General features: G+C 48.9%; 1 protein-coding gene across 2 annotated transcripts; it reads right to left on the reverse strand.

Moving 5' to 3' along the window:
* Positions 1–668: 668 nt before the first annotated feature.
* LOC135293057 (uncharacterized) lies at positions 669–23820 on the reverse strand. 2 transcript variants are annotated; one of them, XM_064407062.1, is made up of 19 exons: positions 23582–23820; positions 22601–22638; positions 21671–21802; positions 18727–18861; positions 18114–18449; positions 17697–17828; positions 15910–16041; positions 12951–13085; positions 12336–12479; positions 11725–11892; positions 11249–11420; positions 9586–9649; positions 9248–9296; positions 8375–8487; positions 7603–7720; positions 6677–6776; positions 6022–6218; positions 2634–2771; positions 669–1276 (listed from the first exon to the last, which is right to left on the reverse strand). In XM_064407062.1, exons 1-19 carry the CDS (start codon positions 23658–23660, stop codon positions 1175–1177), a joined length of 2484 nt encoding a protein of 827 aa, XP_064263132.1. In that variant the 5' UTR covers positions 23661–23820; the 3' UTR covers positions 669–1174. The 2 variants fall into 2 exon arrangements, with proteins under 2 accessions (XP_064263132.1, XP_064263133.1); XM_064407063.1 differs by lacking the exon at positions 15910–16041.
* Positions 23821–24730: the final 910 nt, after the last annotated feature.

Genomic DNA, 24730 nt, shown 5'->3' on the forward strand with positions numbered 1-24730 from the left:
CGCTTCCCCTCGGGAGCAGCCAGCTGCCACATGGGCTCTGAGAGCGGAGGATTCACCCGCTGCCAGGAAGAGGCACCCAGGGCCCGGCTGCTGCCTCCTGCAGCTCCAAGGGCCTCCTTCCAGCCTGCCTCTGCCCAGGCTCAGGCTGCTCCGGGCTCTGCCAGGCCTCTGCTGGGGCTGCACCCCGGCCAAGGCCGGGCCCGCTCTCACCTCACAGGCGCTGCCAGCTCTGCACCAGAGGAGACCTTTCAGAGCCCCGGCTCTGATCCTTCTGCTTTCTCACTTGAGCAAGGCTCTCCTTCCACCAAAGAGATTGCACTTGGGGATACAAATCCAAGTGGCAGGAACTCGAATGCTCCTGAGTCACAGCAGAGAGCCTGTATCCACATATAGTATTTGGGCTGTCCCATTCCTCCTTTGTTTTTCATGTAAATGCCATTGCCCTTTCTACCTCAAATAGAGGTACCACAGCTGACCAAAACCAGACAAGTGGGTCATATTCCAAAAGCAGCATGGTCTGGAGAGAATAAATGAAGATGAGCATTCCCCAATTTCACAACATGCCAGACACCGTAGGGGTGACTTCCACATTTAAGAAACAACAGACAATTTACAAGGAAATCATGAGCTTATTCACAGAGTGAGAAGGACGGAAATTACAAGGAGAGTTGTGGTTTGAAATATTTTATTAATTTCAAATCCTACTTGGCAGACCTATTACACAATCATACCCTAACCCTAGCCCCCTAAGACTAGTTGTAACTCTAACACTAAACCTAAACCTAAACCTAGTCATAACACTAACTCTAACCGTAACCGTAGTCCTAAACCTAGTCCTAAGCCTAACCCAAAGCCTAAGTCTAATCCTAAAGCTAAGCCTAAACTTAAGCCTAAACTTACGCCTAAACCTAAGCCTAAACTTACGCCTAAACCTAAGCCTAAACTTACGCCTAAACCTAAACCTAAATTTACGCCTAAATCTAAGCCTAAGCCTAAGCCTAAACCTAAGCCTAAGCCTAAACCTAAGCCTAAACTAAGCCTAAATCTAAGCCTAAGCCTAAACCTAAGCCTAAACTAAGCCTAAACCTAAGCCTAAGCCTAAGCCTAAGCCTAAGCCTAAGCCTAAGCCTAACCCTTATCCTAACCTACAATCCTGCTCTAAGCTTGTTGATAACTAAGTGGTGCTGATGTCTTGTCTTGTCTCTGTCCTCTTCTTCACTGCAACAAGCAGTGGCACCAGGCTGGATGCAGGCTCAGCAGATCTTACAAATGGATGCTGCACCAAGGAAAACAGAAAATCAAGAGAAGTCAATGAACCATGACTTTCCAAACTCAGTGCTTCGCAGGATTCACGGGGCTCCTAGAAAGATCCAGAAAGATGGACCATCTGCACCTCAATCATCATGTGTAGGACCTTGCCATCACAGGCAAACCTGGCCCAGAATCCCACTCATCCATTTAACCAGGTGTCTTCATCTCGCTGGGATTTTTGCCCTGCCAGTGCTCTAGAAATGCTGCTTTCTGTCCTTGGAGTTTCTTCTTTTCAGGAAACTCCAAAGCCTCACATTGGTCCTTGTCTTTGAACAACAGGCACTGTGCTGATTCCCACAGGGAGACAGAGCAGTGCCTACCTTTCCATGCCCTGCCCCTCCTGTGCTGGATGGCACCTTCCTTCCCAGCAGGGACAGCCCAGTGGCACTGGCTGCTGCACTTCCCTCTCTGCCACACGAGCTGGCAGTAACCCTGGGCCAGTTCCTGTCTGCTTGAGCGTGCCAGGCAGCAGATGGGGCTGGGACAAGTCCCTCTCAGCTCTCCCTGTTTGCTGGCCAGAAGCCTCCAAGGGTGGGCTGGGGGCACAAACCAGGGCCCCTCAGAGGCTCACAGTGAGCCCCCCACAGCCCCTCCTGCCCACAGCCAAATCTCTGACCACTCAGCCAGCCTGGCTTCCTTGGGTTCCTGCACCACCTTTGCATGTCTCTGTACCCTGCATTGCTCTACTTCAATTCTTTTGCCATTGGATAAAATGGGGCACACCACCAAATTACAAAACAGGGCAACAGAAGCAGTCCGAGGACAGAGCACCTCTCTTCTGAGGACAAGCTGAGACACCTGGAGTTATTCAGCCTAGAGGAGAACAGGCCCCAGGGAGACTTCATTGCTATGTTCCAGTATTTCAAAGGGGATTCTCAGGAAGTAGGGGACACCTTTTTTAACAGTTGCAATAGGACATGAGATAATATTTATAATATATAATGGGGATTGAGTCAGATTAGGTCTAAGGAAAATCTTGTTTAATCGGAGCATGATGCAACCCTGACACATGTTGCCCTTAGAGATGGCAGGTGCCCCATCCCTGGGCAGGGATGGGGCAAACATTCCATGGTAGGTGGGAAGGGGCTCTGAGCAATCTGATCTCTTTAAAGATGTCCCTGCGCATTGCAGGACACTTGCACCTGATGACCTTTACAGGGCCCTGCCAGCCCAGCCCAGTCTAGGACTCCTCGCCATTTTCATTTGAAGAGCACCAAGAGTGGAGGTGAGGAGGAAGGGGGCTCATCTGATGCCTTGGACTTCCGTGGAGGAGGAGCCCATCCCTCGCACCCTGTTTCACCTGCAGCCCCTTTGCATTTTACCTGCAGGAGCTCCTTGGCAGACCAGCGCCGTGCCTCGTCTGTCTGCATGCAGATGCTCAGGAAGTCACGCAGGCAAGGTGAAAATAGGTTGGGCTGATACAGCCTTGGTGTCCCTCGTATATCTATCACGAGTCGAGGCTGGGGAAAAAGGAAACACGAGGCTCCACCTGCTTCTTTCCCATCTGTAATTGCTGTGCCTGAGCCCATTGTTTAAGCTCCATTCTGCAGTGGCAGTTTCTGCCCAGGCAGAGACCCAGAGATGACTTTCCTTTACCAACCAAAAGCCCAGACCCTGATGCAACCACAGCTTTTCCAACATCCCTCAGATCTTGCCTTGGCAGCTGATTTCATTGACTGACCTACTCAGTGGGAACTACATCACCAAAAAGCATGTTTTGTTTCTCTTACGATTCACACCTGCCTGGCAGGCAATTTGGAAGGGGGAGTTTGCTCTATCTATACTATTTCCAAGAATTATTACATGAAAAGAATCTCTGCTGTGTTTGTTGGTCCCTTGAGCACAGCTGCCATAAAACAAAAATCATCAAGTTTTTTTTTTTCCTCCTCTTGAAAAAATGCAGATGCAGAATTGATCTAAAATAGACAGAAATAATGAAAAGAGGCCTTGGACTCTCCATGAATATGCCTGTGTCGCAGGTTAAGAATGAAGTGAGATTTTTAGGAGGTTGTGGTCAAACCAATCACTGCTTGGATTTGAATATTGGCATCTGGTTTGGCCACTGAAGGTATGGATGCCTCTGAGAACCCAGGGGGTTAAAATCAGAAAACTGCCAGCAGAACTCTCTTGGTTCTGGCCCGTGAAGGAGGTCAGAGCTGGGGCTGGCTGGGGAGGGGAAGCCCTGCGGCCGGGTGAGGGAGGCTGGAGCCTTGGGCAGAGGAGGGGGGTGAAGGCCTTGTAAGATGGAAGGGTGGAGGAGCCCTGAGAAGCATCGGGCCCCCTCCAACACCCCCCGGCAGAGAGATAGAGAGAGAGAGCCAGTGCCTGTGATGCCTTGAGGTTTGATATTGTGCTGGCAGCACGGCCGGCCAGAAGTGGGGGATGCGGCACTGGGAACCAGCGTCCGTGGGAGTTCTGGGCAAACAGAGGCAAAGATTTTAAACCCTTTCTAGAATAATGGAAGCCTTACAAATACTGATTCTCCTGAATTTGAATGAGGAGAGAGAGATGAAGCAAGAGAAGTTGGACGTGAAGTTGGTGCAGGTGAAGAAAGTCAGAAGAAGTGAGAAGAATCCTAGGTTAAGAGATGATGGACTGGCCTTGGGCTGGACTTTTTTCTTGTATGGCCATGGACAAACCCATGTTTTTCCTGTGACCCAGAGACTGCATTTAGGGGGAGGTAATGTCTTGAAGCCAAAGAGAGTAGTGCAGTGAAGCAGTGGTGTGAACAGAGACGGCTGAGGAGGGCATGAAATGCCCTCTGTCTCTAGTGAAGAGGAAAATCTCTGTTCACGAGGCCCCTCAGCCCCAGGGGGTGAAATCTGGGTGGGACTGGTGTCCCAAAGCTGAGAGACTGCTGCTTTTTTGGAACTGGATGAGACATCCTTAAACGGGGAACCCTAAAAGCAGTCCTGGTCCATGTGCAGTGGTGAGAGCACTGAACATGGAGGGAAAAAGTCACGAGGGCAGATGTTCTCTGAGCGGTGCCACGACTGACATGAAAACATAAGAGGTTTCAGTTGTGTTTCTGGGGGAAGCCTATGGGGCAAGGGGGGACTCCTCTCTCCCTGACAGACTTGAGAGTTGATTATTGAAGGGGTGGTGATGGACTGAAAGTTGATTATCTGAAAAATGGTGACTGGGTGGAAATCTAAGGTGTTATTTCATGCTGTGGAGGAAATGGGGGGAAGAGGAGGAATGTATTTAGAGGGTTTTCGTTCTTAGTTCTGTGTCTGTTCCTTTTTAGATATTGTAGTTAATGAAGATTGTTTCCTTTCCTCCTAAGTTAGAGCCTGCTTTACTCTGTTCCTGATCACATCTCACAGAAGCCACTAGAGAAAGTATATTTTCATGGGGGCACTGGCATTGTGCCAGCCTCCAACCATGACACAATAGTAAGAGCTCTGTGCTAGGGGCACTGAAATAAATGGTGACCAAAGAGACTTTCTTCTTCAACCCAGAGGAAAATTTCCTTCACTTTTCCCACGCCACCAGAGGTCAAAAAGAGGGTTTTATCCTGTCCCTCTGCAGCTGAGCTCAGCCACTGGACACAGTGGGGATCTGGAGTCCTCACTGCCATTAGAACTGTGCAGCCCAGGGATGGCCCTGCTCCTGTGCTGCAGAAACACAGCACCGGCGCCGACTGCCCACGGTGGATCCCAGCCCAGGCACCTGGCTGCAAGCTCACCAACTTGTTAAAGCACCAAGAAACAGCCAAGGGTTGGCATACAATTCCAACTGCAGTCAGAGCAAAACACATCCTAAACTTCTCCAGGCCACCCACACACATGACTAAACAATGGACAGATGATTTGAAAGCCTGAAAGTTTTGAAGACCCACAGGATTTGTAAAAGATACTACGGAATGGAAGAAAATTGATGTGCTTTAGTTAATAAAGGGCAAAGCAAGCAGAACTGCTTGGGCATTGCTTTGGTGGTTTCTTTTTCTTTCTTTTTTTTTTTCTTTTTCACTTTTTCTTTTCCTTTTTCTTTTTCTTTTTCTTTTTCTTTTTCTTTTTCTTTTTCTTTTTCTTTTTCTTTTTCTTTTTCTTTTTCTTTTTCTTTTTCTTTTTCTTTTTCTTTTTCTTTTTCTTTTTCTTTTTCTTTTTCTTTCTTTTTTTCTTTTTCACTTTTTCTTTTTCTTTTTCTTTTTTCTTTTTATTTTTTCCTTTTCTTTTCCTTTTCTATCCCTTTATTTCTTTTTATTTTCTCTTCCTTTTCCTCTTCCTTTCCCTTTTTCTCTGTCTTTTCCCTTTTTTCTTATCCATTTTCCCTTCCTTTTCAATTTCCTTTTTTCTTTTTCTTTTTTCTTTTTCTATAAAATTGAAACTAGGACAATTCAACCTCAATTTTGAAGGATATTTATCATACATCCAACCATTCCACTGAAAAATTTTTGTCCTTCAGAGAGAGAGCTCCAACATTGTTCAAAAAACAAATGAGAAATGTCAGGCATGCCTGGAGGACTAAATGGCAGGTTCCTGAACTGGTTAGGTGTCTGAACTGCTTAGGTTTCTGAACTGCCACTTCCCTTCTGATGGAAAGGGAAATCCAAATCTACAGCAGATGCTGATGTGCTGCAGGGACATTTTTAGGAGGGGATCTTGGTGGAAGTGATGCCAGCAGATGGCAATGGGATTTTGTCCAATGGCACACAGAACACGGGACAGGTGAGAAAGACATAGGGATCAGTCAGTATTTGCTCCTTACCATGCCAGAAGTTTCTTTCCAGTACGGAACTTGTCGTTCCACCATTTCAATGCCCACGATTCCAAAAGACCATATGTCCACTTTGGGGCCATATGGTTGACCTGTCACCACTTCAGGCGCCATCCACCCCAAAGTGCCGGCCATGGAGTTCCATCTATTCTGCTTAGGGGTGAGCTGAGCAAAGAGGCCAAAGTCAGCTGTGGAGAAAACAACAAACATCAAAGCCAGCTCCAATTAGGAAAGCAAGGAAAAGAATTCCCCACTCTCAGTCTAAGTATGCACTGTGTCATCTGCTGGAAATCCGTCCCTACTCTATTTTCTCAGGGCTTTAGCCAAGTGAAATAAGGAATTGTCCACTTCAAAAAAAAAAAAAAAACCATCATTTTTTTACACTACCTCCAGCAGTGGCCTTTCTTTTCCTGAAGCTTGAGACTTATAGCTCCCTCCCTCTGGAAGGGACACACACAGAGCAACACCACTCTTGACTGCTTGTGGTTCCTTGTCATGCCTCTGTGCACATTGCAGCTGTGTCACCAGCTCACAGCTGGTGTCCCTGCACTGCCACCAGCACCATTTCTGGGGAGCTGGCAGCCACTCAAAATCAGTCCCACACCCACATCCCTGGAATGCTGCACCTGACCAAGAATACACTGACCCAGTTTGACAGAGCCATCGGTTCTGAGAAGGATGTTGCTGCTCGTCAGATCTTGGTGGATCACGTGGTTGGAGTGAAGAAAATCCAGTCCTTGCAGGCACTGAGAGAGGAAACAGAAACAGGAGGGCAAAACTAAGTGATGTGATTTCATCACACAATAAAGGAAACAGCTCTAAAAGATTCCCTTTCCCCATGGGAATGGGGAGTGATGGCAGAACACAGTGCCACTGAGAGGAAGAGCTTGCTGCTGCAACACTTGCAGAGCAGGACCTTTCTAAGGAAAGGCGTGTCAGCTTTTGAAAGAGCAACAGCACCTGCTGTTGTAGACTGTCCCCTGCAAACCAGCCAGGATGACTGCTGCTGCAGGGGATGTGCTCTCTCCAGACAAGGGTTTGCCAAGAAATAAAAAACCCCTGCAGCGTGAAGTGGATCATTTTGGGTGGGAGGCTGCATGACAAAGGTTTTATTGCTCTCCTCAGTGCAGACTTGGAAGTATTACATCAGTCACCTTCCTGCAGCAAACTCTAATTTGTGTGACTACTATCCTTTTCAGTTGAGGACTGTGAGAAATTAGTGTCTTTCTCCTTGCCATTAGTTTCAAATCCTGCCCCCAGCACCTTTGCTTTTACAGGCAAGAAATGCAGTGCAGACAGGCTCAAGGTAAAGGTTTAGAGAGGCAAGGTGGGGAACAGCAAACACAGATATGAGACAGAGCCAGCATACAACAGCAGGAGATAAGAGTACAGGAACACAGTACAGTGAGTGCAGGGGCACTGGCAGGCATTTCACTTGAGATGCTTTTGCTTGCCCCTAGCATAGCAGCAACACACAAACAAAGCATTATGCATGAAATCACCCCAGTTCCCAGCCCCTGTTTTCCAGACAATCCTGCCCAAACCCTCGGCAGCACAGATGGAATTGCTGACCTCCCGACTGACGGCTGCAATCTCTCTTTCAGACATGTGAATCTCATTGATGACATCGCTCAGGGCACCTCCATCCATGTACTCCATAACCAGCCAGAGTTCATCACCCAGAAGGTAGCTGAAAGAAGGAAACAAGGGCATGGAGATAAACATGCATGGCTTCGTTGCTCTTTGGAAACAACAACGGTTGTTTCCAGGTGCCTTTGTGATGACAACAGAATCAAAGGAATAGACATTCCCTATCAGCTCTGCATTGTTTGCAGTCTGTGCAGTCTCAAGGAGAAAGGCACAGCTGTGAAAAAGGAGATGGCTTAGATGGCCAGCAAGCAAAAAGTGCAGTTTAATAAAAGCCCAGGTGAAAAACCTGTCACACATGCTATTTCTGGAAATAAGCACCTAGTCTTCCTGGCATGCATAGCATAGGAAAAGGGACAACAATCCAAGGGAAATCCTCTATAGATGGTTTATCAGAACTTAAAAGGTGCTGAGAAAAATTTGAAAAAATTGAGCCTCAAAAGAATGTGGAGTCAGTGAACGTACAGGGTATTGAATTGGTAAAATAGGGCTGACCCATGTTTTGAAAAATTTTCAAACTGTGTTTGCCAGGGTAGATTAATGCACTCTCTTCCCATCCACTGGAGATAAGTAGAGCAATAATAATTAACCAATAATTAACAGCTCTATTTTCTGCTGGTGACCACAGTGGGTTTTTAACTGTAAACAAATGTAGTCTGTAAACAAACGTTGCAGGGATAAAACAACAACCACTCACCTCTTTAAATAATTCACAATGTTTGGGTGCTTATTAATTTTCATGACCATGAGTTCCTTAAAGGTTACTTTCCTTCTGATCAGTTCTTGAAGATTTATTTTCTTTATGGCCACCTAAAATGATGTTGAAAATCAGTAACAGTAACAGCTGGTGTCGTGAGAACAACTTCTCACGTGGAGTGAGTGATTTTGGAAGGACACAGCCAAACCGTGCCAAACCGCCTTGTGATTAGACATGTTAGTGGGAACAGACATCCCAACAGCCCATGTCTCTGCTGCCTTGGGGGCCAGTTACAGGACATGTGGGGCCACTGATGTTTTACCTTGACCATTTGGTAACAATTATGTCTCAACCATCACCCACAAAGCTCTGACCACACCCTCTGCTGCTTTGTATGGGATTCAGAAGAAGTAATCCAGGCCTTGATACTCTGTGGATACATCCTGGGCTATGGGCAGGGCTTAGGGCTTTTAGGGCCTTGCAGATCTCTCCCTATGTGCATTCCCAAGTGCAGCACTGCAGGTGGCTAAGGAACTACCAGGAACTTTCAGATGGATTGGCTGGCAGCCAGAAATGAGAATTCAGGACTCTGAAGCTGTAGCCTCAAAGGACAGTGAGGTGCTCTAAGGCACCACCTTTGTTTTAGCCATGGAGAGCGAGTGAGCGCGTCCTTCTCTGAAAGGAACCGCTGCCCTCCGCGCCTTCCTTCTGGCAGCTGAGAAGGACAAAGCCCCAAATGTATTTTGCAGGCTGGCACCAGTCTGTGCTTCTTGTGCCTTTTCAGCACAGCTCTACCCAAAGCTCCAGCCCCAGCTCACAGCAGAGGGAAAGCCCTCGAGTGCAGCAGAGTCTGCGGCAGCTGTTGGCATTTACCTCTCCTCCTGTGGCAGTGTCGAGTGCTTTACAAACATCTCCAAAAGTCCTAGAAACAAAATAGCAGCAAAGAAAGAGAAGCCATTTAGATCTTGCAGTGAAAGCCAACCCACACAGGAGATCTCAGCTGTAAATGCCTAAGACCTGCAGGACGCTGGAAACATGGAGATGTCTTTGTCAATGCCTTCTGACCACATTTACAAATTCTGATCAGCACTAACAATCTAAGCCCAGTGTCTGAACACGTTGGTAGCTTGTCTGAATTCACACATGATAGCTATTCCACCAGCAAAAATCCTGGTGCATAATTTTGTAAAATTAACATTGCTTGGACTCACCCACTGCCAATATATTCCAGTTCCGTGTATTTCATCATGGGATTTTCCATCTTCACCATTCTCCCTGAAGGAAACAAAATGCAAAATGCTCACTTGAAAGCAGAGATCCCGCTTTCTAGGGGATACAAAAGGCAGTCCCACTGCCTGGGGCCCTCCCTTTGTGGACAGATGACTAACAAGAACAGGAACAGGAACAACAACAAGAAAGCAGATGTTCTGCAGCACAAGTGGCTGGCACAGAGACTGATTTTCTAGCATCCTTTGAAGAGAGAGACCTCTTGACAGCGGACACACAGGGAAGCACAGGGAGATAGATTCAGAGGAGACAGAGACCAGAAGAAAACAGATACCAAGGCAAGAAAGTTTGTCATCTACAAACATTAAGGAGACCTTGAACTAATAGTGTCTTTGTTTGCTTCACAAAAAGCACTGTGAGGTTCAACAAAAGGTTTCCTACTTGCTAAAATTAAATGCACCTTGACATCTAGAATCAATTCCTCTGAACAGATGCCAATTTCAAAACAGCAGGAGTATTGCCAAGTGTTCTCATCTTTTCCACCTTGCAGCAGTTTACCAGAAGAATGCCTCTGTGTTTGTAAACCAGAGCAGCTCATGCTATAACCAATCCCGATGGGACTTTCAGCATCAGCACCCTCACCCTTTATGAGCAGGCTGAGCTCAAAAACGCCCTGGCCTGTGCCCCCGTGAAGAACCACACTGCTTCTCTTCACCCTGACAGCGCGGATCAGTCGCTCCCATTGCACTTGCCCTCTGGGCACTGCACACATCCCCATCTTCCCAACTCGGCACGGCGGGCACGGGCAGAGAGGACAGCAGTGCTCCTGAGGCACCAGCATGACACAGACAGCTGCCAGAGGAGATGCTGACCCTCTCCTGAGGCCAGGCCGTGCGATGCAGAAGCCGGCCCAGACGAGGGGCTGCTGCCCCAGGCAGCTCCGTGCTGCAGTGCTGGGCAGCAGCAGGACTCTCCCAGCTAAGGAAGGCTCCAGCCTCTGCAGTCCCACCAGCCCTCAGGGACAGGGCAGCTACCACAACAAGGCTGGCAAAGCCCAAGGAGGGAACACTGACAAGAAGTGGGAAGAAGCCACAGGCAGCCTGAGCCCCGTACAAGCTGTTGCCCCCATTCAGGACACAACAGGATGGGCTTTGAGATCAGACACAGCGAGGTGCAGATCAATGCCCTTCTTGTCCCAACAGTTGATAGTAGACCCAGAATCCACTGGGCTCTGCTCTCAGCCCCACCAGGTCTTATCTGAGAGCACAGCACTGGCAGCTGTTGTGGGCAAGGAGCAGATTAAATGCCTTGTGCTGCAGAATCACAAAGGGCTTGATGTGTTTTCCGAGAGACTGATCTGAGCAGGGCTTGGGCCAATGGGTAGCACTCAGCAGTCACAGCCTTCTGCTGATGCAGGAACAATCCCTGCTTCTGCCTTCAGCCCAGAGGGAAGCCCAGTCTAAGCTGCCCTCAGAGGCAGCAGGAACAGCCAGGCGCTCTCTCGCTGCCTCAGAGCACTGCCAGCACTTCCTGTGGGCAGTCCTAAATGTCCTTGTGACACCAAACTGAGGAGGACCCTTTGGAACAGCTATGCTGACACGTGCACACAATACACTGTTGCTCAGACAAGAAAGACAGCAGACGTACTCCATTGCTGCAGGGAGTCATCTTCGATCCGCTGTTGCTGAGCGGCAGCTGGGTCAGTGCAGGAGGTGAACCAAGTGCCCCAGCTCCACTTCTCCGGCTGGAGAGCAAAGGCTCCTTGGGACGGTGCTGCTGCTGCTGCTGCAGCAGCTTCACTGACAAAGCCGGTGTAGATCTGGGACAAAAAATGAATTTATGTCAGAAAGGTGGCTGGCAGAGATTGCCCTGAGATCCCATTTCAAATGCAAGCCCTTAGGAAAGCTGCTGTCAGGCACATGCAGAGCTCTTCAACTGGATTGGTTTGGCTGTCCACTTGTGAAACCAAATGGCAAAAATCAAAGGCTGGTTTAACTCGAGTTCATGGCCAGTTTCATGTTCTGAAGGATGACTGCAGCAATGACCACTCCACTTCCTCCCAAGGACTCCTTTCCCCCTCTTAGGCTGCAGACACATTGCAGCTCCTCGTTCTAACGTTCTACCTCCTGCTGTGGAATTATCTTTTCCTCCACCATCCTCGGGATGTGCTCATCCTGCAGCATCTCTGGTTGGTTTGGTTCCTGGACCTCACTCCAGCCTCGGGGCTCTTGGTCTGCTGTCATTTGCTGGAACATTTTGTAGTCTGCCAGGTAGGATGTCAACACATGCACCTCAAGGCAAACAGAACAAAGCAGTCAGAGACTACAGCTTGTCCCTATCAGCCAGGAGTCATCCACTGTGAGGAAAGGGAAAGAACAGGACAGGAGCAGATTCACAAGGGATACAGATAGCCTGTGGCTTGTATTCCAAATCTATCTGAGTGACCATGTACACCTGCAAAAAACCCAAGAAACAAGGGGACCTGGAAGAAGTCACCAGGACTTTTTTTGGATGACTTCTGAGCAAGATGTAAAAAGGACTAATCCCACTGTCCAAGTCAACATCTGAGATTCAGCAGACCAGGAAGTGTCCTTCAGAGCAGCTGTGATAGAGGCCTCAGCAAGGTGGCATTTAAGAGGCATCACCCCACCCCTCCCCTGCTGGGCAGAGGAAAGGCAAGAATGGCAGGAAGCACCAGTTTGGTGACTGCAGGGGCTATTGCTATTTCACTCACTTTCTCTTCTAGAGGCATTCTTTCCTGAAGGACGGGTTTAAATTTCTTTATGATGATTTCAATTATTTCTTCTTCCCCCTTCTCCCTTGCCTTGTTCCTAGCCTCAGTTTCCTGCAGCTCTGCCGGCATCTGTTTGTAAATGTTCTGTAGAGAACAAGAGAGAGGATGTCTCATGAGTGGAGTGGCTGCCACTATTTCTGGTTTTGTTGATCATTTCTGTGCTGATGGAGATTCATCTCCTCTTGAATTCTTCTCATCTCATCTTTGTTCCTCCTCTTCACTGCCATGATGGCACTCTGAGCTTCAGGCAGCTCTGCTTGGGGCTCTGACTTGATGTTCTGTACACACAAATGCACAGCACGTGACTGGGAGCTGCCATCAGGCTCAGCTTTTTCCTCTTGCAGCCTCAAAAGCACATCTATTCAGCCACTTCTTTCTGCTTCCCTACCCACCTCTGCTTCCACTGCAACCCTCCTGTCCCAGTGCTGATCTCTGCAGATTCCAAGGCTCTGTGCTTTCAGTGCCTGAGGGAGTCCTGGCCTCCTCAGGCCCAAGAGCTCTGTTTTATGCCCCTCTTCCTGCCCTTCCCTCTGTCACCTGGCCAGTCAGGCTTACCTGGCCATTCTGCTGTGGCTCTTCCACCTGCTGCCTGAGCTGCTCTTCCTGCTCTCGGGCTGGGAACAGCTCTCCCTGAGCCTGGCATGGCATCTCTGGTAAAGGAGTCTCATCCTGCTCTTTCTCTACAAAGACCTGCACAGAAAGCAAGAGAAGATGGGTTTTGACTTCCCGTGTGATATTTGTGAGCCAAGACTCAAAGGCTGATGGGCTCACACATTCCCAAAGCTCTATGCTGCTGCTCTCCTGGGTCATTCTCTGCCCGAGGGGAGGCACAGATTCCAAAGTGAGCCTGGCACTACAATCAGGGGCCATCTGGCACTGAAGCTCCAACAGCCTGTCAGGCAGCTGACAGGGAAGGTGTGGCATTCCTCAAGGCTCTGGTGAGGGCCTCCCTCTGCTCCTGCCATGTCCTCTTTGTCTTTCAGTAGTGACTGACACCCAGCCTTGTCCCACAGCTCCATCCTGGCTCTGCAGGTGGATTCCTGGCTGTGCTCAGCCCTTGTGAGAGACACTTCTGCAGTTCACGTTCTCCTCAGGCCTGCACCAGCATTCCTGCCTGTCTGACATCTACACTCTTGTTAGAAATCCTGGTCATTCAGGAGATAAGGATGCCTGCAAAGATCCTCTGATGGATGTCACAGAGCCTCTATGGCCACCTCAGTTATATGGAAGAGGACCAAGGTGTTTCTTCTCCCTCTTTTGTCAGCTGAGAATTCTGACCAGCAGTAACAGAGACTCTCATAAGGCCTCAATAACGAATGCACTTACACACCCCTGGGGATGTCAGTGAAGGAAACCGTGTGTCATGTAATGCATGTATGAGCAGAGTCACCAAACACCACTGAACCACGGAATTGTTCCACCTCTCTAGGACAGGCAGAAATTTGAAGAATTAAGTGGGGACTTCAGGGCAGAAAAGACCAGAGGAGGAAAACAGCTCTGAGGGGAAAAAAACCACCGTATCTGGAGGAGGAAACATCTCTGCCTGCTCAGAATCGGTCAACAGAATATGTCACTAATCCTCTCCTGAAAGTGATGCTTTAGGTGAGCTTTGCACCTCCGACATCCTTTGTGCCAGAGCTGGGAAAATTCAATTATGTAAATGTTATATAGATAGACAGATAGACAGATAGAAACATAGACAGATAGATCTCACTGATATAATCTCTCTTTACTGTCCTCTCTGTTGCTGCACACATCAACACTTGGTTATCCAGTGCCCTGCTCAGCAGCAATCCTGAGATTGCTGTCCTGTTGCTTCAATAAACCACACTCTTGGGGAATCTGGAGTGTGTAAGTCCTTATGGAAAGTGATCTGATCCAGAGCATTGCACTGGGAACTGCACTCTTTGTGCATCTGTGCTGGAGAAAGTTCTTCTCTTGGACTTGACCACACTGACAATCCTAAAGTGGCTGTAATAAGACATAAAGCCCAGCCCCTCCCAGCTGCTCTGAACTCTCAGGACCAGCAAAATACAAAGGCATTGATATCCTGCTAAATTCCCAAACACAACACACATTGATTCACTGGGCTGCAGAAAGGCACAAGCACTGATAACCTCAAACTGGTCTGTAATGCCATACTGTCTACCCTGGAAGAACAACAGCTTCTTCTGCACCAAGGTGCCTGCACTGAAGGATGACTTCACAAGAAAAAACATTATATTCTCCAAAAGTGACACCTAGGAAATCACAATTCTAGCAGATCCAGTCCAAGTACCATAAAAGCGCAAGAAATAATGAGGAAATGTGCCTTAGAAGGGAGAAAAAGAAAATGTGACAAGACTTGCACTCCAAGCAAAACAAAAAATAGAAATTAAAAAAAACCCACAAAAAGTCACACCTGAAAGTGACTAAAATATTTGGAAGCATTGAGGAAAAGTTGAAGGTCCCTCCAGAGCCTCCAGTTCTCCAGGCTAAAGCTCCCTCAGCAACTCCTTCCTGGGCTCCTGCTCCAGACCCTTGGCCAGCTCCCATCTTCTTCTGTGCACACGCTCCAGCCCCTCAAGGACTTGCTGCTTCACAGGGCCCACAACTGCACACAGCACTCACTGCAGCTGCGGCCGCAGCGCTGCCCAGCACAGGCCGGCGCTCACTGCCCTGCTCCTGCTGCCCTCTGCTGCTCACACAGCCCACCATGCCCTTGGCCTTCTTGGCCACCTGGCCACAGGCTGGCTCTTGCTCAGCTGCTCTGGACCGGCAGCAGCCCTGGCTCCTTTGGACCCACGCAGCTCCCTAGACACAGAATTGCCCATTTGACCTCAAATACAGTACCCTCCATTTCTAGATGTCCTTCCTCTTTGGAGCGACACAAGACAACACTCAAGGACTTGCAGCTTCGCCACCACTCCAGGCTCCAAGGCACTTTCCAAAGCTGCAGACTTCATTCCAAAGTGCATCAACAGAAACTTGCCCCTTCTGCTTTTTTGCCTCACAGGAAGGCTTTGCAACTAAGCACTTTGTTTCTTTGGCCACACGGGATAAGAATGGCCCCCCACAGCTTCATGGACAACACAATCTTCTCCTTGCAGCTTATCAAAAGCCAAAAGACAGCTGGCCCAAAAGACTTTGTAGAACTGAAGAATTACTCAAGAAAACTGCAGACCAGTTTCACAAACCAAAGACACCTTCCCAAAAAGGGAAAACAAGGAAACAAGCCCTGGGACCTCCAGCACTGCCACATGCACCCTTGACCTTAGCACTGCCAGAGCCCAGAGACAGAGCTTGACTGAGCCAAGCAGCCACACGCTCAACTGGAGGAGGCTCCAGCCCTTTGGTGCCAACAGATGACAGGTCAAAGGCCAAGTTCTAGCTGTCACTATCTACAGGAAATGGCTAGGTCCTGGCAGGATTCCAGCACTCCGCCTCCTCAGCCAGCAACACCAAGCGCTGGCTGGCCCAAATCTTGCAGCTCTGCCTTGCACTAAAGACAGCACCACGCACAACTGGAACTTACAGGCTCGGAATATTCAGGCTCTGGTGTGACCGGCGATGGAGGCTCACGGTCATATCCCTCAATTTGCTCCTCTTTGGCTTCTTCTCCAGGAGCAGAGGGTGCCAGAGGAGAGATGGCTGTTGGTTCAGTCACCTGTGGCAAGAGAGAAGCATGAGGGACAGGCCGTCACCGATCATTTAGAACCTCATTTCTTTTCAGATGTACCACCACATCTGCTATGGAGAAATGATGAGATTTCGTAGAGATGGAATTCTACGTCACACTGACGAAATTATAACGGGCCAATTCAACCGAGCTCTCTATGGATAGGAAGTTGATATTCCTCTCTGGCTGCTATCAGCAAGCCACATCATCTCTGCAAAGCAGAGCTTTCCATTCTTGAAAGCTCTGAAATGGAAAAGTAGGAAAGCGACAGCAATGCCTTTTGCTACTGCTGCTGAAGAGGTGGAAAACTAAAACTGGATCACACTCTCACCAGAGCCAGAAAAGGGCAGGGAATGTTGTGCAGAAGGAGCTTTGCTTGCTGGAGAAGGAGAAAATGAACAGGGCTTCCCCTCCTAGCAAACCAACAAGGCAACAAACCGAGAAAGCACAAGATGGAAGTGTCACCCACTTTGGACACTCCAGCGTCCAAAGCACTTGGATGCACTGAGGGCGTGCTTGACAGGGAAACAGCCCTTGTGCTGAGCACTGTCATGTAGGGATGGATAGATGGAAGTCTGCCTGAAGGTCCCTCACCAGCCTCCCGCTGTCCAGACTAAAGCTCCCTCAGCACCTCCTCCCTGGGCTGGTGCTCCACACCCTTGCCTGGCTCCTGTGTCTTTCTGTGCACACGCTCCAGCCCCTCAAGGACTTGCTGCTTCACAGGGCCCACAACTGCACACAGCACTCACTGCAGCTGCGGCCGCAGCGCTGCCCAGCACAGGCCAACGCTCACTGCCCTGCTCCTGCTGCCCCTCTGCTGCTGACACAGCCCACCATGCCCTTGGCCTTCTTGGCCACCTGGCCACAGGCTGGCTCTTGCTCAGCTGCTCTGGACCGGCAGCAGCCCTGGCTCCATTGGACCCACGCAGCTCCCAGAATTGCCCACTTGACTTCCGATACAGCACCCTCCATTTCTAGATGTCCTTCCTGTTCTGAGCGACACAAAACAGCACTCAAGGACTTGCACCTTCACCCCCACCCCAGGCTCCAAGGCACTTTCCAAAGCTGCAGACTTCATTGCTAAAGGGAGCCACAGAAACTCGCCCCTTCTGCCTTTTGCCTCACCAGAAGGCTTCGCAACTACACGCTTCCTTTCCTTGGCCACACGGGACAAGAATGGCCCCCCCATGGCTTCACAGGCAGCACAATCATCTCCTTGCAGCTTATCAAAAGCCAAAAGGCAGCTGGGCCAAAAGAGTCTGTACGAGTGAAGAACTCCTCAAGAAAACTGCAGAATACTTCCACAAGCCAAACACACTTTCCACGAGGGAAAAACAAACAAACAAATCCCTGGGACCAGCGGCTCGACCACGTGTGCCCTTGGCCAATGCACTGCAGAAGCCCAGAGACAGAGCTGCACTCAGCCAGGCAGCCAAAAGCCCACCCAGAGCCCCCAGCTCTTTGGTGCTTCGACATGACAGGCCAAAGGCCAATTTCCAGCTGGCACTGCCTGCAGGAAATGGCTACGTCCTGCAGGACTCCAGCACTCCGCCTCCTCAGCCAGCAACAGCAAGTGCTGGCTGCTCAGAAACTTGCACTTCTGCCTTGCACTAAAGACAGCAGCACCCACAACTGGCACTTACTCTCTTGGGATGATCAGGCTGGGCTGTGACCACGGCTGGGCGCATGTGGTTATCCTGCTCATTTTGCTCCTTTTTGGCTTCTTCTCCAGGAGCAGAGGGAGCCAGGGGAGAGATGGCTGTTGCTTTTGTCACCTGTGTCAAGAGAGAAGCATGAGGGACAGCCAGTTACCTACCATTTCTAACCTCATTCCTCCTGGCATTTACAACCATGTCTTGTAAGGAGAACTCGTCAACTGTGTTAGCAATGGCATTCTCAGTTGCTCCAATCCCATTAAAACGGGCCAATTCAACAGAACACTATATAGCTACAAATTTGATTTGCCTCCTTGGCTGCTATCAGCAAGCAACATTGTCTCTGCAAAACGGAGCGTTTATTTCTCGCAAGATGTCAGCAGTGGCTGTTCCTCCTTCACTCACTTGCTTTTGCAGAGCCCAAGGGAGCCGGTTAAGTTTCTCTCTGATGATTTTCATTTCGTCCTCCAGCCTCTTCTCCCTTGCCTTGTCCCCAGCCCCAGATTCCTGCAGCTCTGCCTGCACATCTTCCTTGATGGTCTGTAAACAAGAATAAACACGCTGTTTCATGAGTGTAGTGACTGCCACTCTTACACGTACCTGTTTTTGTTGATGGCCCCTGTGCTGATGGTGATTCATCTCCTCTGGAATTCTTCTCATCTCATCTTTGTTCCTCCTCTTCACTGCCATGATGGCACTCTGAGCTTCAGGCAGCTCTGCTTGGGGCTCTGACTTGATGTTCTGTACACACAAATGCACAGCAAGTGACTGGGAGCTGCCATCAGGATCAGCTTTTTCCTCTTGCAGCCTCAAAACCACATCTATTCAGCCACTTCTTTCTGCTTCCCTACCCACCTCTGCTTCCACTGCAACCCTCCTGTCCCAGTGCTGATCTCTGCAGATTCCAAGGCTCTGTGCTTTCAGTGCCTGAGGGAGTCCTGGCCTCCTCAGGCCCAAGAGCTCTGTTTTATGCCCCTCTTCCTGCCCTTCCCTCTGTCACCTGGCCAGTCAGGCTTACCTGGCCATTCTGCTGTGGCTCTTCCACCTGCTGCCTGAGCTGCTCTTCCTGCTCTCGGGCTGGGAACAGCTCTCCCTGAGCCTGGCATGGCATCTCTGGTAAAGGAGTCTCATCCTGCTCTTTCTCTACAAAGACCTGCACAGAAAGCAAGAGAAGATGGGTTTTGACTTCCCGTGTGATATTTGTGAGCCAAGACTCAAAGGCTGATGGGCTCACACATTCCCAAAGCTCTATGCTGCTGCTCTCCTGGGTCATTCTCTGCCCGAGGGGAGGCACAGATTCCAAAGTGAGCCTGGCACTACAATCAGGGGCCATCTGGCACTGAAGCTCCAACAGCCTGTCAGGCAGCTGACAGGGAAGGTGTGGCATTCCTCAAGGCTCTGGTGAGGGCCTCCCTCTGCTCCTGCCATGTCCTCTTTGTCTTTCAGTAGTGACTGACACCCAGCCCTGTCCCACAGCTCCATCCTGGCTCTACAGGTGGATTCCTGGCTGAGCTCAGCCCTTGTGAGAGACACTTCTGCAGTTCACGTTCTCCTCAGGCCTGCACCAGCATTCCTGCCTTTCTGACATCTACACTCTTGTTAGAAATCCTGGTCATTCAGGAGATAAGGATGCCTGCAAAGATCCTCTGATGGAAGTCACAGAGCCTCTATGGCCACCTCAGTATATGGAAGATGACCAAGGTGTTTCTTCTCCCTCTTTTGTCAGCTGAGAATTCTGACCAGCAGTAACAGAGACTCTCATAAGGCCCCAATAATGAATGCACTTACACACCCCTGGGGATGCCAGTGAAGGAAACTGTGTGTCATGTAATGCATGTATGAGCAGAGTCACCAAACACCACTGAACCATGGAATTGTTCCACCTCTCTAGGACAGGCAGAAATTTGAAGAATTAAGTGGGGACTTCAGGGCAGAAGAGGCCGGAGGAGGAAAACAGCTCTGAGGGGGAAAAAACACCATGTCTGGAGGGGGAAACATCTCTGCCTGCTCAGAATCGGTCAACAGAACATGTCACTAATCCTCTCCTGAAAGTGATGCTTTAGGTGAGCTTTGCACCTCCGACATCCTTTGTGCCAGAGCTGGGAAAATTCAATTATGTAAATGTTACATAGATAGACAGATAGAAACATAGACAGATAGATCTCACTGATATAATCTCTCTTTACTGTCCTCTCTGTTGCTGCACACATCAACACTTGGTAGCCAGTGCCCCCAGTCAGCAACAATCCTGATATTGCTGTTCTATTGCTTCAAGAAACCACATTCCTGGGGAACCTGGAGTGTGTGGGTCCTTATGGAAATTGGTCTGACCCAGAGATTGCACTGGGAACTGCACTCTTTGTGCATCTGTGCTGGAGAAAGTTCTTCTCTTGGACTCAACCACAATGACACTGCTAAATTGGCTGTAATCAGAAATAAAGCACAGCCCCTCCCTGCTCCTCTGATCTCTGAGGACCAGTTGGAATGAAAGGCCATTGATATCCTGCTCAATTCCCAAACAAAACATACTCTGATTCCCTGGTCTGCAATAAGGAACAGACATTGATAACCTGAAATTGATCTCTAATGCCATACTGGCCGGCCTGGAACAACAACAGATCCATCGGCACCATGATCTTTGTACGGAATGATGTCATCTCATGAAAAACTACTTAATTCCCCAGAAGTGACACATTGGAAATTAAAATTCTAACCAACCCATACAAGTACTGTAAAAGGGCAGAAAATAATGAGGAAAAGTAGCATGGTAGGGAAAAAAAGAAAATGAACAAGCCTCATCCTCCAAGAAAAGAAAAATTAACAATTTTTAAAAAGGGAAAAAAAAGTAAATTCCAAAAGTGGCTAAAATATTTTGATTGAGTGAGGAAAATCTGAAGGTCCCTCACCAGCCTCTGTTTGTCCAGGCTAAAGCTCCCTCAGCACCTCCTCCCTGGGCTGCTGCTCCAGACCCTTGGCCAGCTCCTGTCTCCTTCTGTGCACACGCTCCAGCCCCTCAAGGACTTGCTGCTTCACAGGGCCCACAACTGCACGCAGCACTCACTGCAGCTGCGGCCGCAGCGCTGCCCAGCACAGGCCGGCGCTCACTGCCCTGCTCCTGCTGCCCCTCTGCTGCTGACACAGCCCACTATGCCCTTGGCCTTCTTGGCCACCTGGCCACAGGCTGGCTCTTGCTCAGCTGCTCTGGACCGGCAGCAGCCCTGCCTCCTTTTGGCCCATGCAGCTCCCTAGACACAAAGCTGCCCATCTGACTGCAAATACTGCATCCAACATTTCTAGATGTCCTTCCTGTTCTGAGCGACACAAAACAGCACTCACGGACTTGCACCTTCACCCCCACCCCAGGCTCCAAGGCACTTGCCAAATCTGCAGACTTCATTGCTAAAGGGAGCCACAGAAACTCGCCCCTTCTGCCTTTTGCCTCACCAGAAGGCTTCGCAACTACACGCTTCCTTTCCTTGGCCACACGGGACAAGAATGGCCCCCCCATGGCTTCACAGGCAGCACAATCATCTCCTTGCAGCTTATCAAAAGGTAAAAGACAGCTGGACCAAAAGAGTCTGTACGAGTGAAGAACTCCTCAAGAAAACTGCAGAACACTTCCACAAGCCAAACACAACTTTCCATGAGGGAAAAACATACAAACAAATCCCTATGACCAGCAGCACGACCACGTGTGCCCTTGGCCAATGCACTGCAGAAGCCCAGACATAGAGCTGCACTCAGCCAGGCAGCCAAAAGCCCACCCAGAGCCCCCAGCTCTTCGGTGCCTCGACATGACAGGCCAAAGGCCAATTTCCAGCTGGCACTGCCTGCAGGAAATGGCTACGTCCTGCAGGACTCCAGCACTCCGCCTCCTCAGCCAGCAACAGCAGTGCTGGCTGCTCAGAAACTTGCACCTCTGCCTTGCACTAAGGACAGCAGCACCCACAACTGGCACTTACTCTCTTGGGATGATCAGGCTGGGCTGTGACCACGGCTGGAGCCTCGTGGTCATCTTGCTCCCTTTGCTCCTTTTTGGCTTCTTCTCCAGGAGCAGAGGGAGCCAGGGGAGAGATGGCTGTTGCTTTTGTCACCTGTGTCAAGAGAGAAGCATGAGGGACAGCCAGTTACCTACCATTTCTAACCTCATTTCTCCTGGCATTTACAACCACATCTTGTAAGGAGAACTCATCAACTGTGTTAGCAATGGCATTCTCAGTCACTCCAATCCCATTAAAACAGGCCAATTCAACACTATATGGCTATGAATTGGATATTCCTTCTTGTCTGCTATCAGCAAGCAACATTGTATCTGTAAAACAGAGCTTATATTTCTTGCAAGCTCAGAAATGGACAAGTAGCAAAGAGCCAGTAACGCCATTGCTATTGCTGCTGCAGACAGGGAAAACCAGAACTGGTCAGAATCCCATCCAGGACTGGAAAAGGGCAGGAAATGTTGTGCAGAAGCCCCCTTGCTGGCTGGAGAAAGAGAAAAAGAACAGAGCTTCTCCTCCTGGCGTACCAAAAACACCTACAAGCCCCAGGATGCAAGTGAGCCACTCCAGTGTCTAAAGCACTTGGATGCACTGAGGGCAGGTTTGGCAGGGCAACAGCCCTTGTGCTGAGCACTGTCATATGGGCATCTATGGAAATTCTTCAGTTCTCCTTCTTCAGATTTCTGAGATTGAAATTAGGAAATATCCACTTTTTTTTTTTTCTTTTTTTTTATTTTAACTCATTAAATTATTTTTTATTTTCTTTGGGCTTTTCTCTCTGGATTTTCTTTTGGCCGTCCTTGCTGGCCCTCTATACTCTTCTGCTACTAGCCAAGGTGACAGCTTGCTCCCGACTTTTTAAATAGGAGGAACATGAAATCTCCCTTTCTCACTTACCTCAGGATCAGCTCCGCTGAATACCTGTTTTATGTGACCTGTAGTGGGCAGGGAAAATGAATCAGATGCTGTGAGAAAAGTTCCAGAGCTGGTGAATCCCACACAAGAAGTCAATTCAAACAGAGATTATTTTCCCTTTCACAACATCCCTCCAGGAGACACATTTCATTCACACAGCCACCAAGACATCAGGACAATGTTCTTGCTTGTTCCTACACTTTGACCTCTTTAGTCAGCAAAGGAATACAAACACGATCAAGAAAATACAAATTCTTCATTAACACTCAATATTCCTGTTCTAGTAAACACTTAAAATAGCTTCTAAAATCCTCTCCTTCAGGTGGTTTAAAAAAAAAAAATCAGTTGCATGCACTAATTCTCATCAACTTGCTGTAAACAGTTGCCCAGAAAAGCTTCCCCAAAATTCCTCTGAGCTTTGGCAGTTCTATTGTGAAACAGCACAGCAGCAGCTGCAGGGTTCAGGAGGAGACACTCACTGGTTTGGAGTTTGCACTTCATTGCAAAGGGAATCACTCTTTTAGCACTAGGTAAAGGGTCAAGTTGGACAATCAAATTCTTTCATGACCAAATTTAGAAAGAAAGAAGCTTTCCCTGAATTCTGGGAACAACTGCAACTGGGAACAACAGAGTTTTTAGAAGGCCTTCCGAGAAGTTCTCCCAGTCTACATTTTCAAAGCTGTCTTGCTTGTCCCAGCAAACTGAGGAAATGACAGACCCTGTTGCCACAGACTCTCCCGTGGAGGGAAGGGAACCCCTGCAGGTTCCCTGGCAATGCTGCCCCTGTGGCTACAGACACCCCCTTTTTAGCTGAACCTCTTGACAGGAGCTTTATTAAACCAGTGGCATCCTAATGCTCTTTCTGTTTCTCAATCAGCTCAGTCACTAAGAAGGAGCAGGAAGACATACAAAAGCCAGGTTATGTTACACCCTAATCTAAGTAGAGGGGAAATCTCTACTTACGTGCCAGGTGAGTCAGAAAATAGCCGGAATAAGTCACGCCATAAACAGTAACCACTGCAGCAGCAAGCTGCTGAATCATTGTAGCACTTCTGTGCAAGTTTGCACGCTGTGCTCCAACACTAGAACAAACAAGGCTCCTGTCAGTGTGCAGCTGCCCACTGACAAATGCCTCAAGGCGCAGGGTGCTCCTGCTCTGAGCAAGCCCTAGGACTGCTCTGACACTGAGGCCTTCCGTGCACCAAGGCAACCTTCTCATGTCACCACTGTGACGTGGCAACCATGCCCTGACATCACAAAGCAAACGCTCCATGCTGGTCTGTGACTTTATGCAAAGCAATAACCAACCTTCCCCACAGCAAACACAAAATAGCCTGGGAAGTTCTCCTCTGCCACAAAGCAGCACAAATTGCCCTCTTGGGCCAAACCCTGTTGTTCACGGGATCCAAGAGTAACTCCAAGATTCCCCTAAGCAACTACAGCCTGTAGCCCAAGTGAGCACTCAGATGGCACCCAAGCAAAGGAAACCACATCAAGAAAATGGCCCACAGCATTGCACATGTGAGAAACAACTCTCACTTTGAACATTTTAAAGGTTTATTAAACCTTAACAGAGGACTGAACAAGGAAAAATGTTCAGCACTGGCAGTCTCTGTGACTTGCAGCCACATCCTCATCTACAAAAGAGATACTCTGCCTTTGATAGCCTTAGCCCCTCCAAAAGTTTGGTCAGTCAACTCTTTCTCTGCTATCCATTGCTGGAGATTACTTTCTTACATCTTGATTGGAGGTCAGGTGTTTTAGACCCCACCTCCTGGTCACAAGCCAGCCCTCCCCAAATGCCCTGACTACCAAGGTTATTACAAGGGGGAGGGGAAAGAGGACAATGGGGGGATATATTACGATAACATCACTTTACATTTTTACATCCACATAATATCTATCTCTTAATTGTGAGAGCCAACCATTACATTACTCATCTGTAACACACAGAATCAGGAGAGAAGCCACTGTTGGCAGAACAGCTGAAATAATTGCTAACAAATCTCCCCATATATTTGCACGTTTATTGGACATGCCCAGGGCTCCTGTGCATGCACATCTCTGCCTTTAGTCCCCTTTGGAAGCAGTCACACTGGCAGCATCTGCCCA

Source organism: Passer domesticus, unplaced genomic scaffold (genome assembly GCF_036417665.1).
Source record: "Passer domesticus isolate bPasDom1 unplaced genomic scaffold, bPasDom1.hap1 HAP1_SCAFFOLD_66, whole genome shotgun sequence".
Lineage (NCBI taxonomy): Eukaryota > Metazoa > Chordata > Aves > Passeriformes > Passeridae > Passer > Passer domesticus.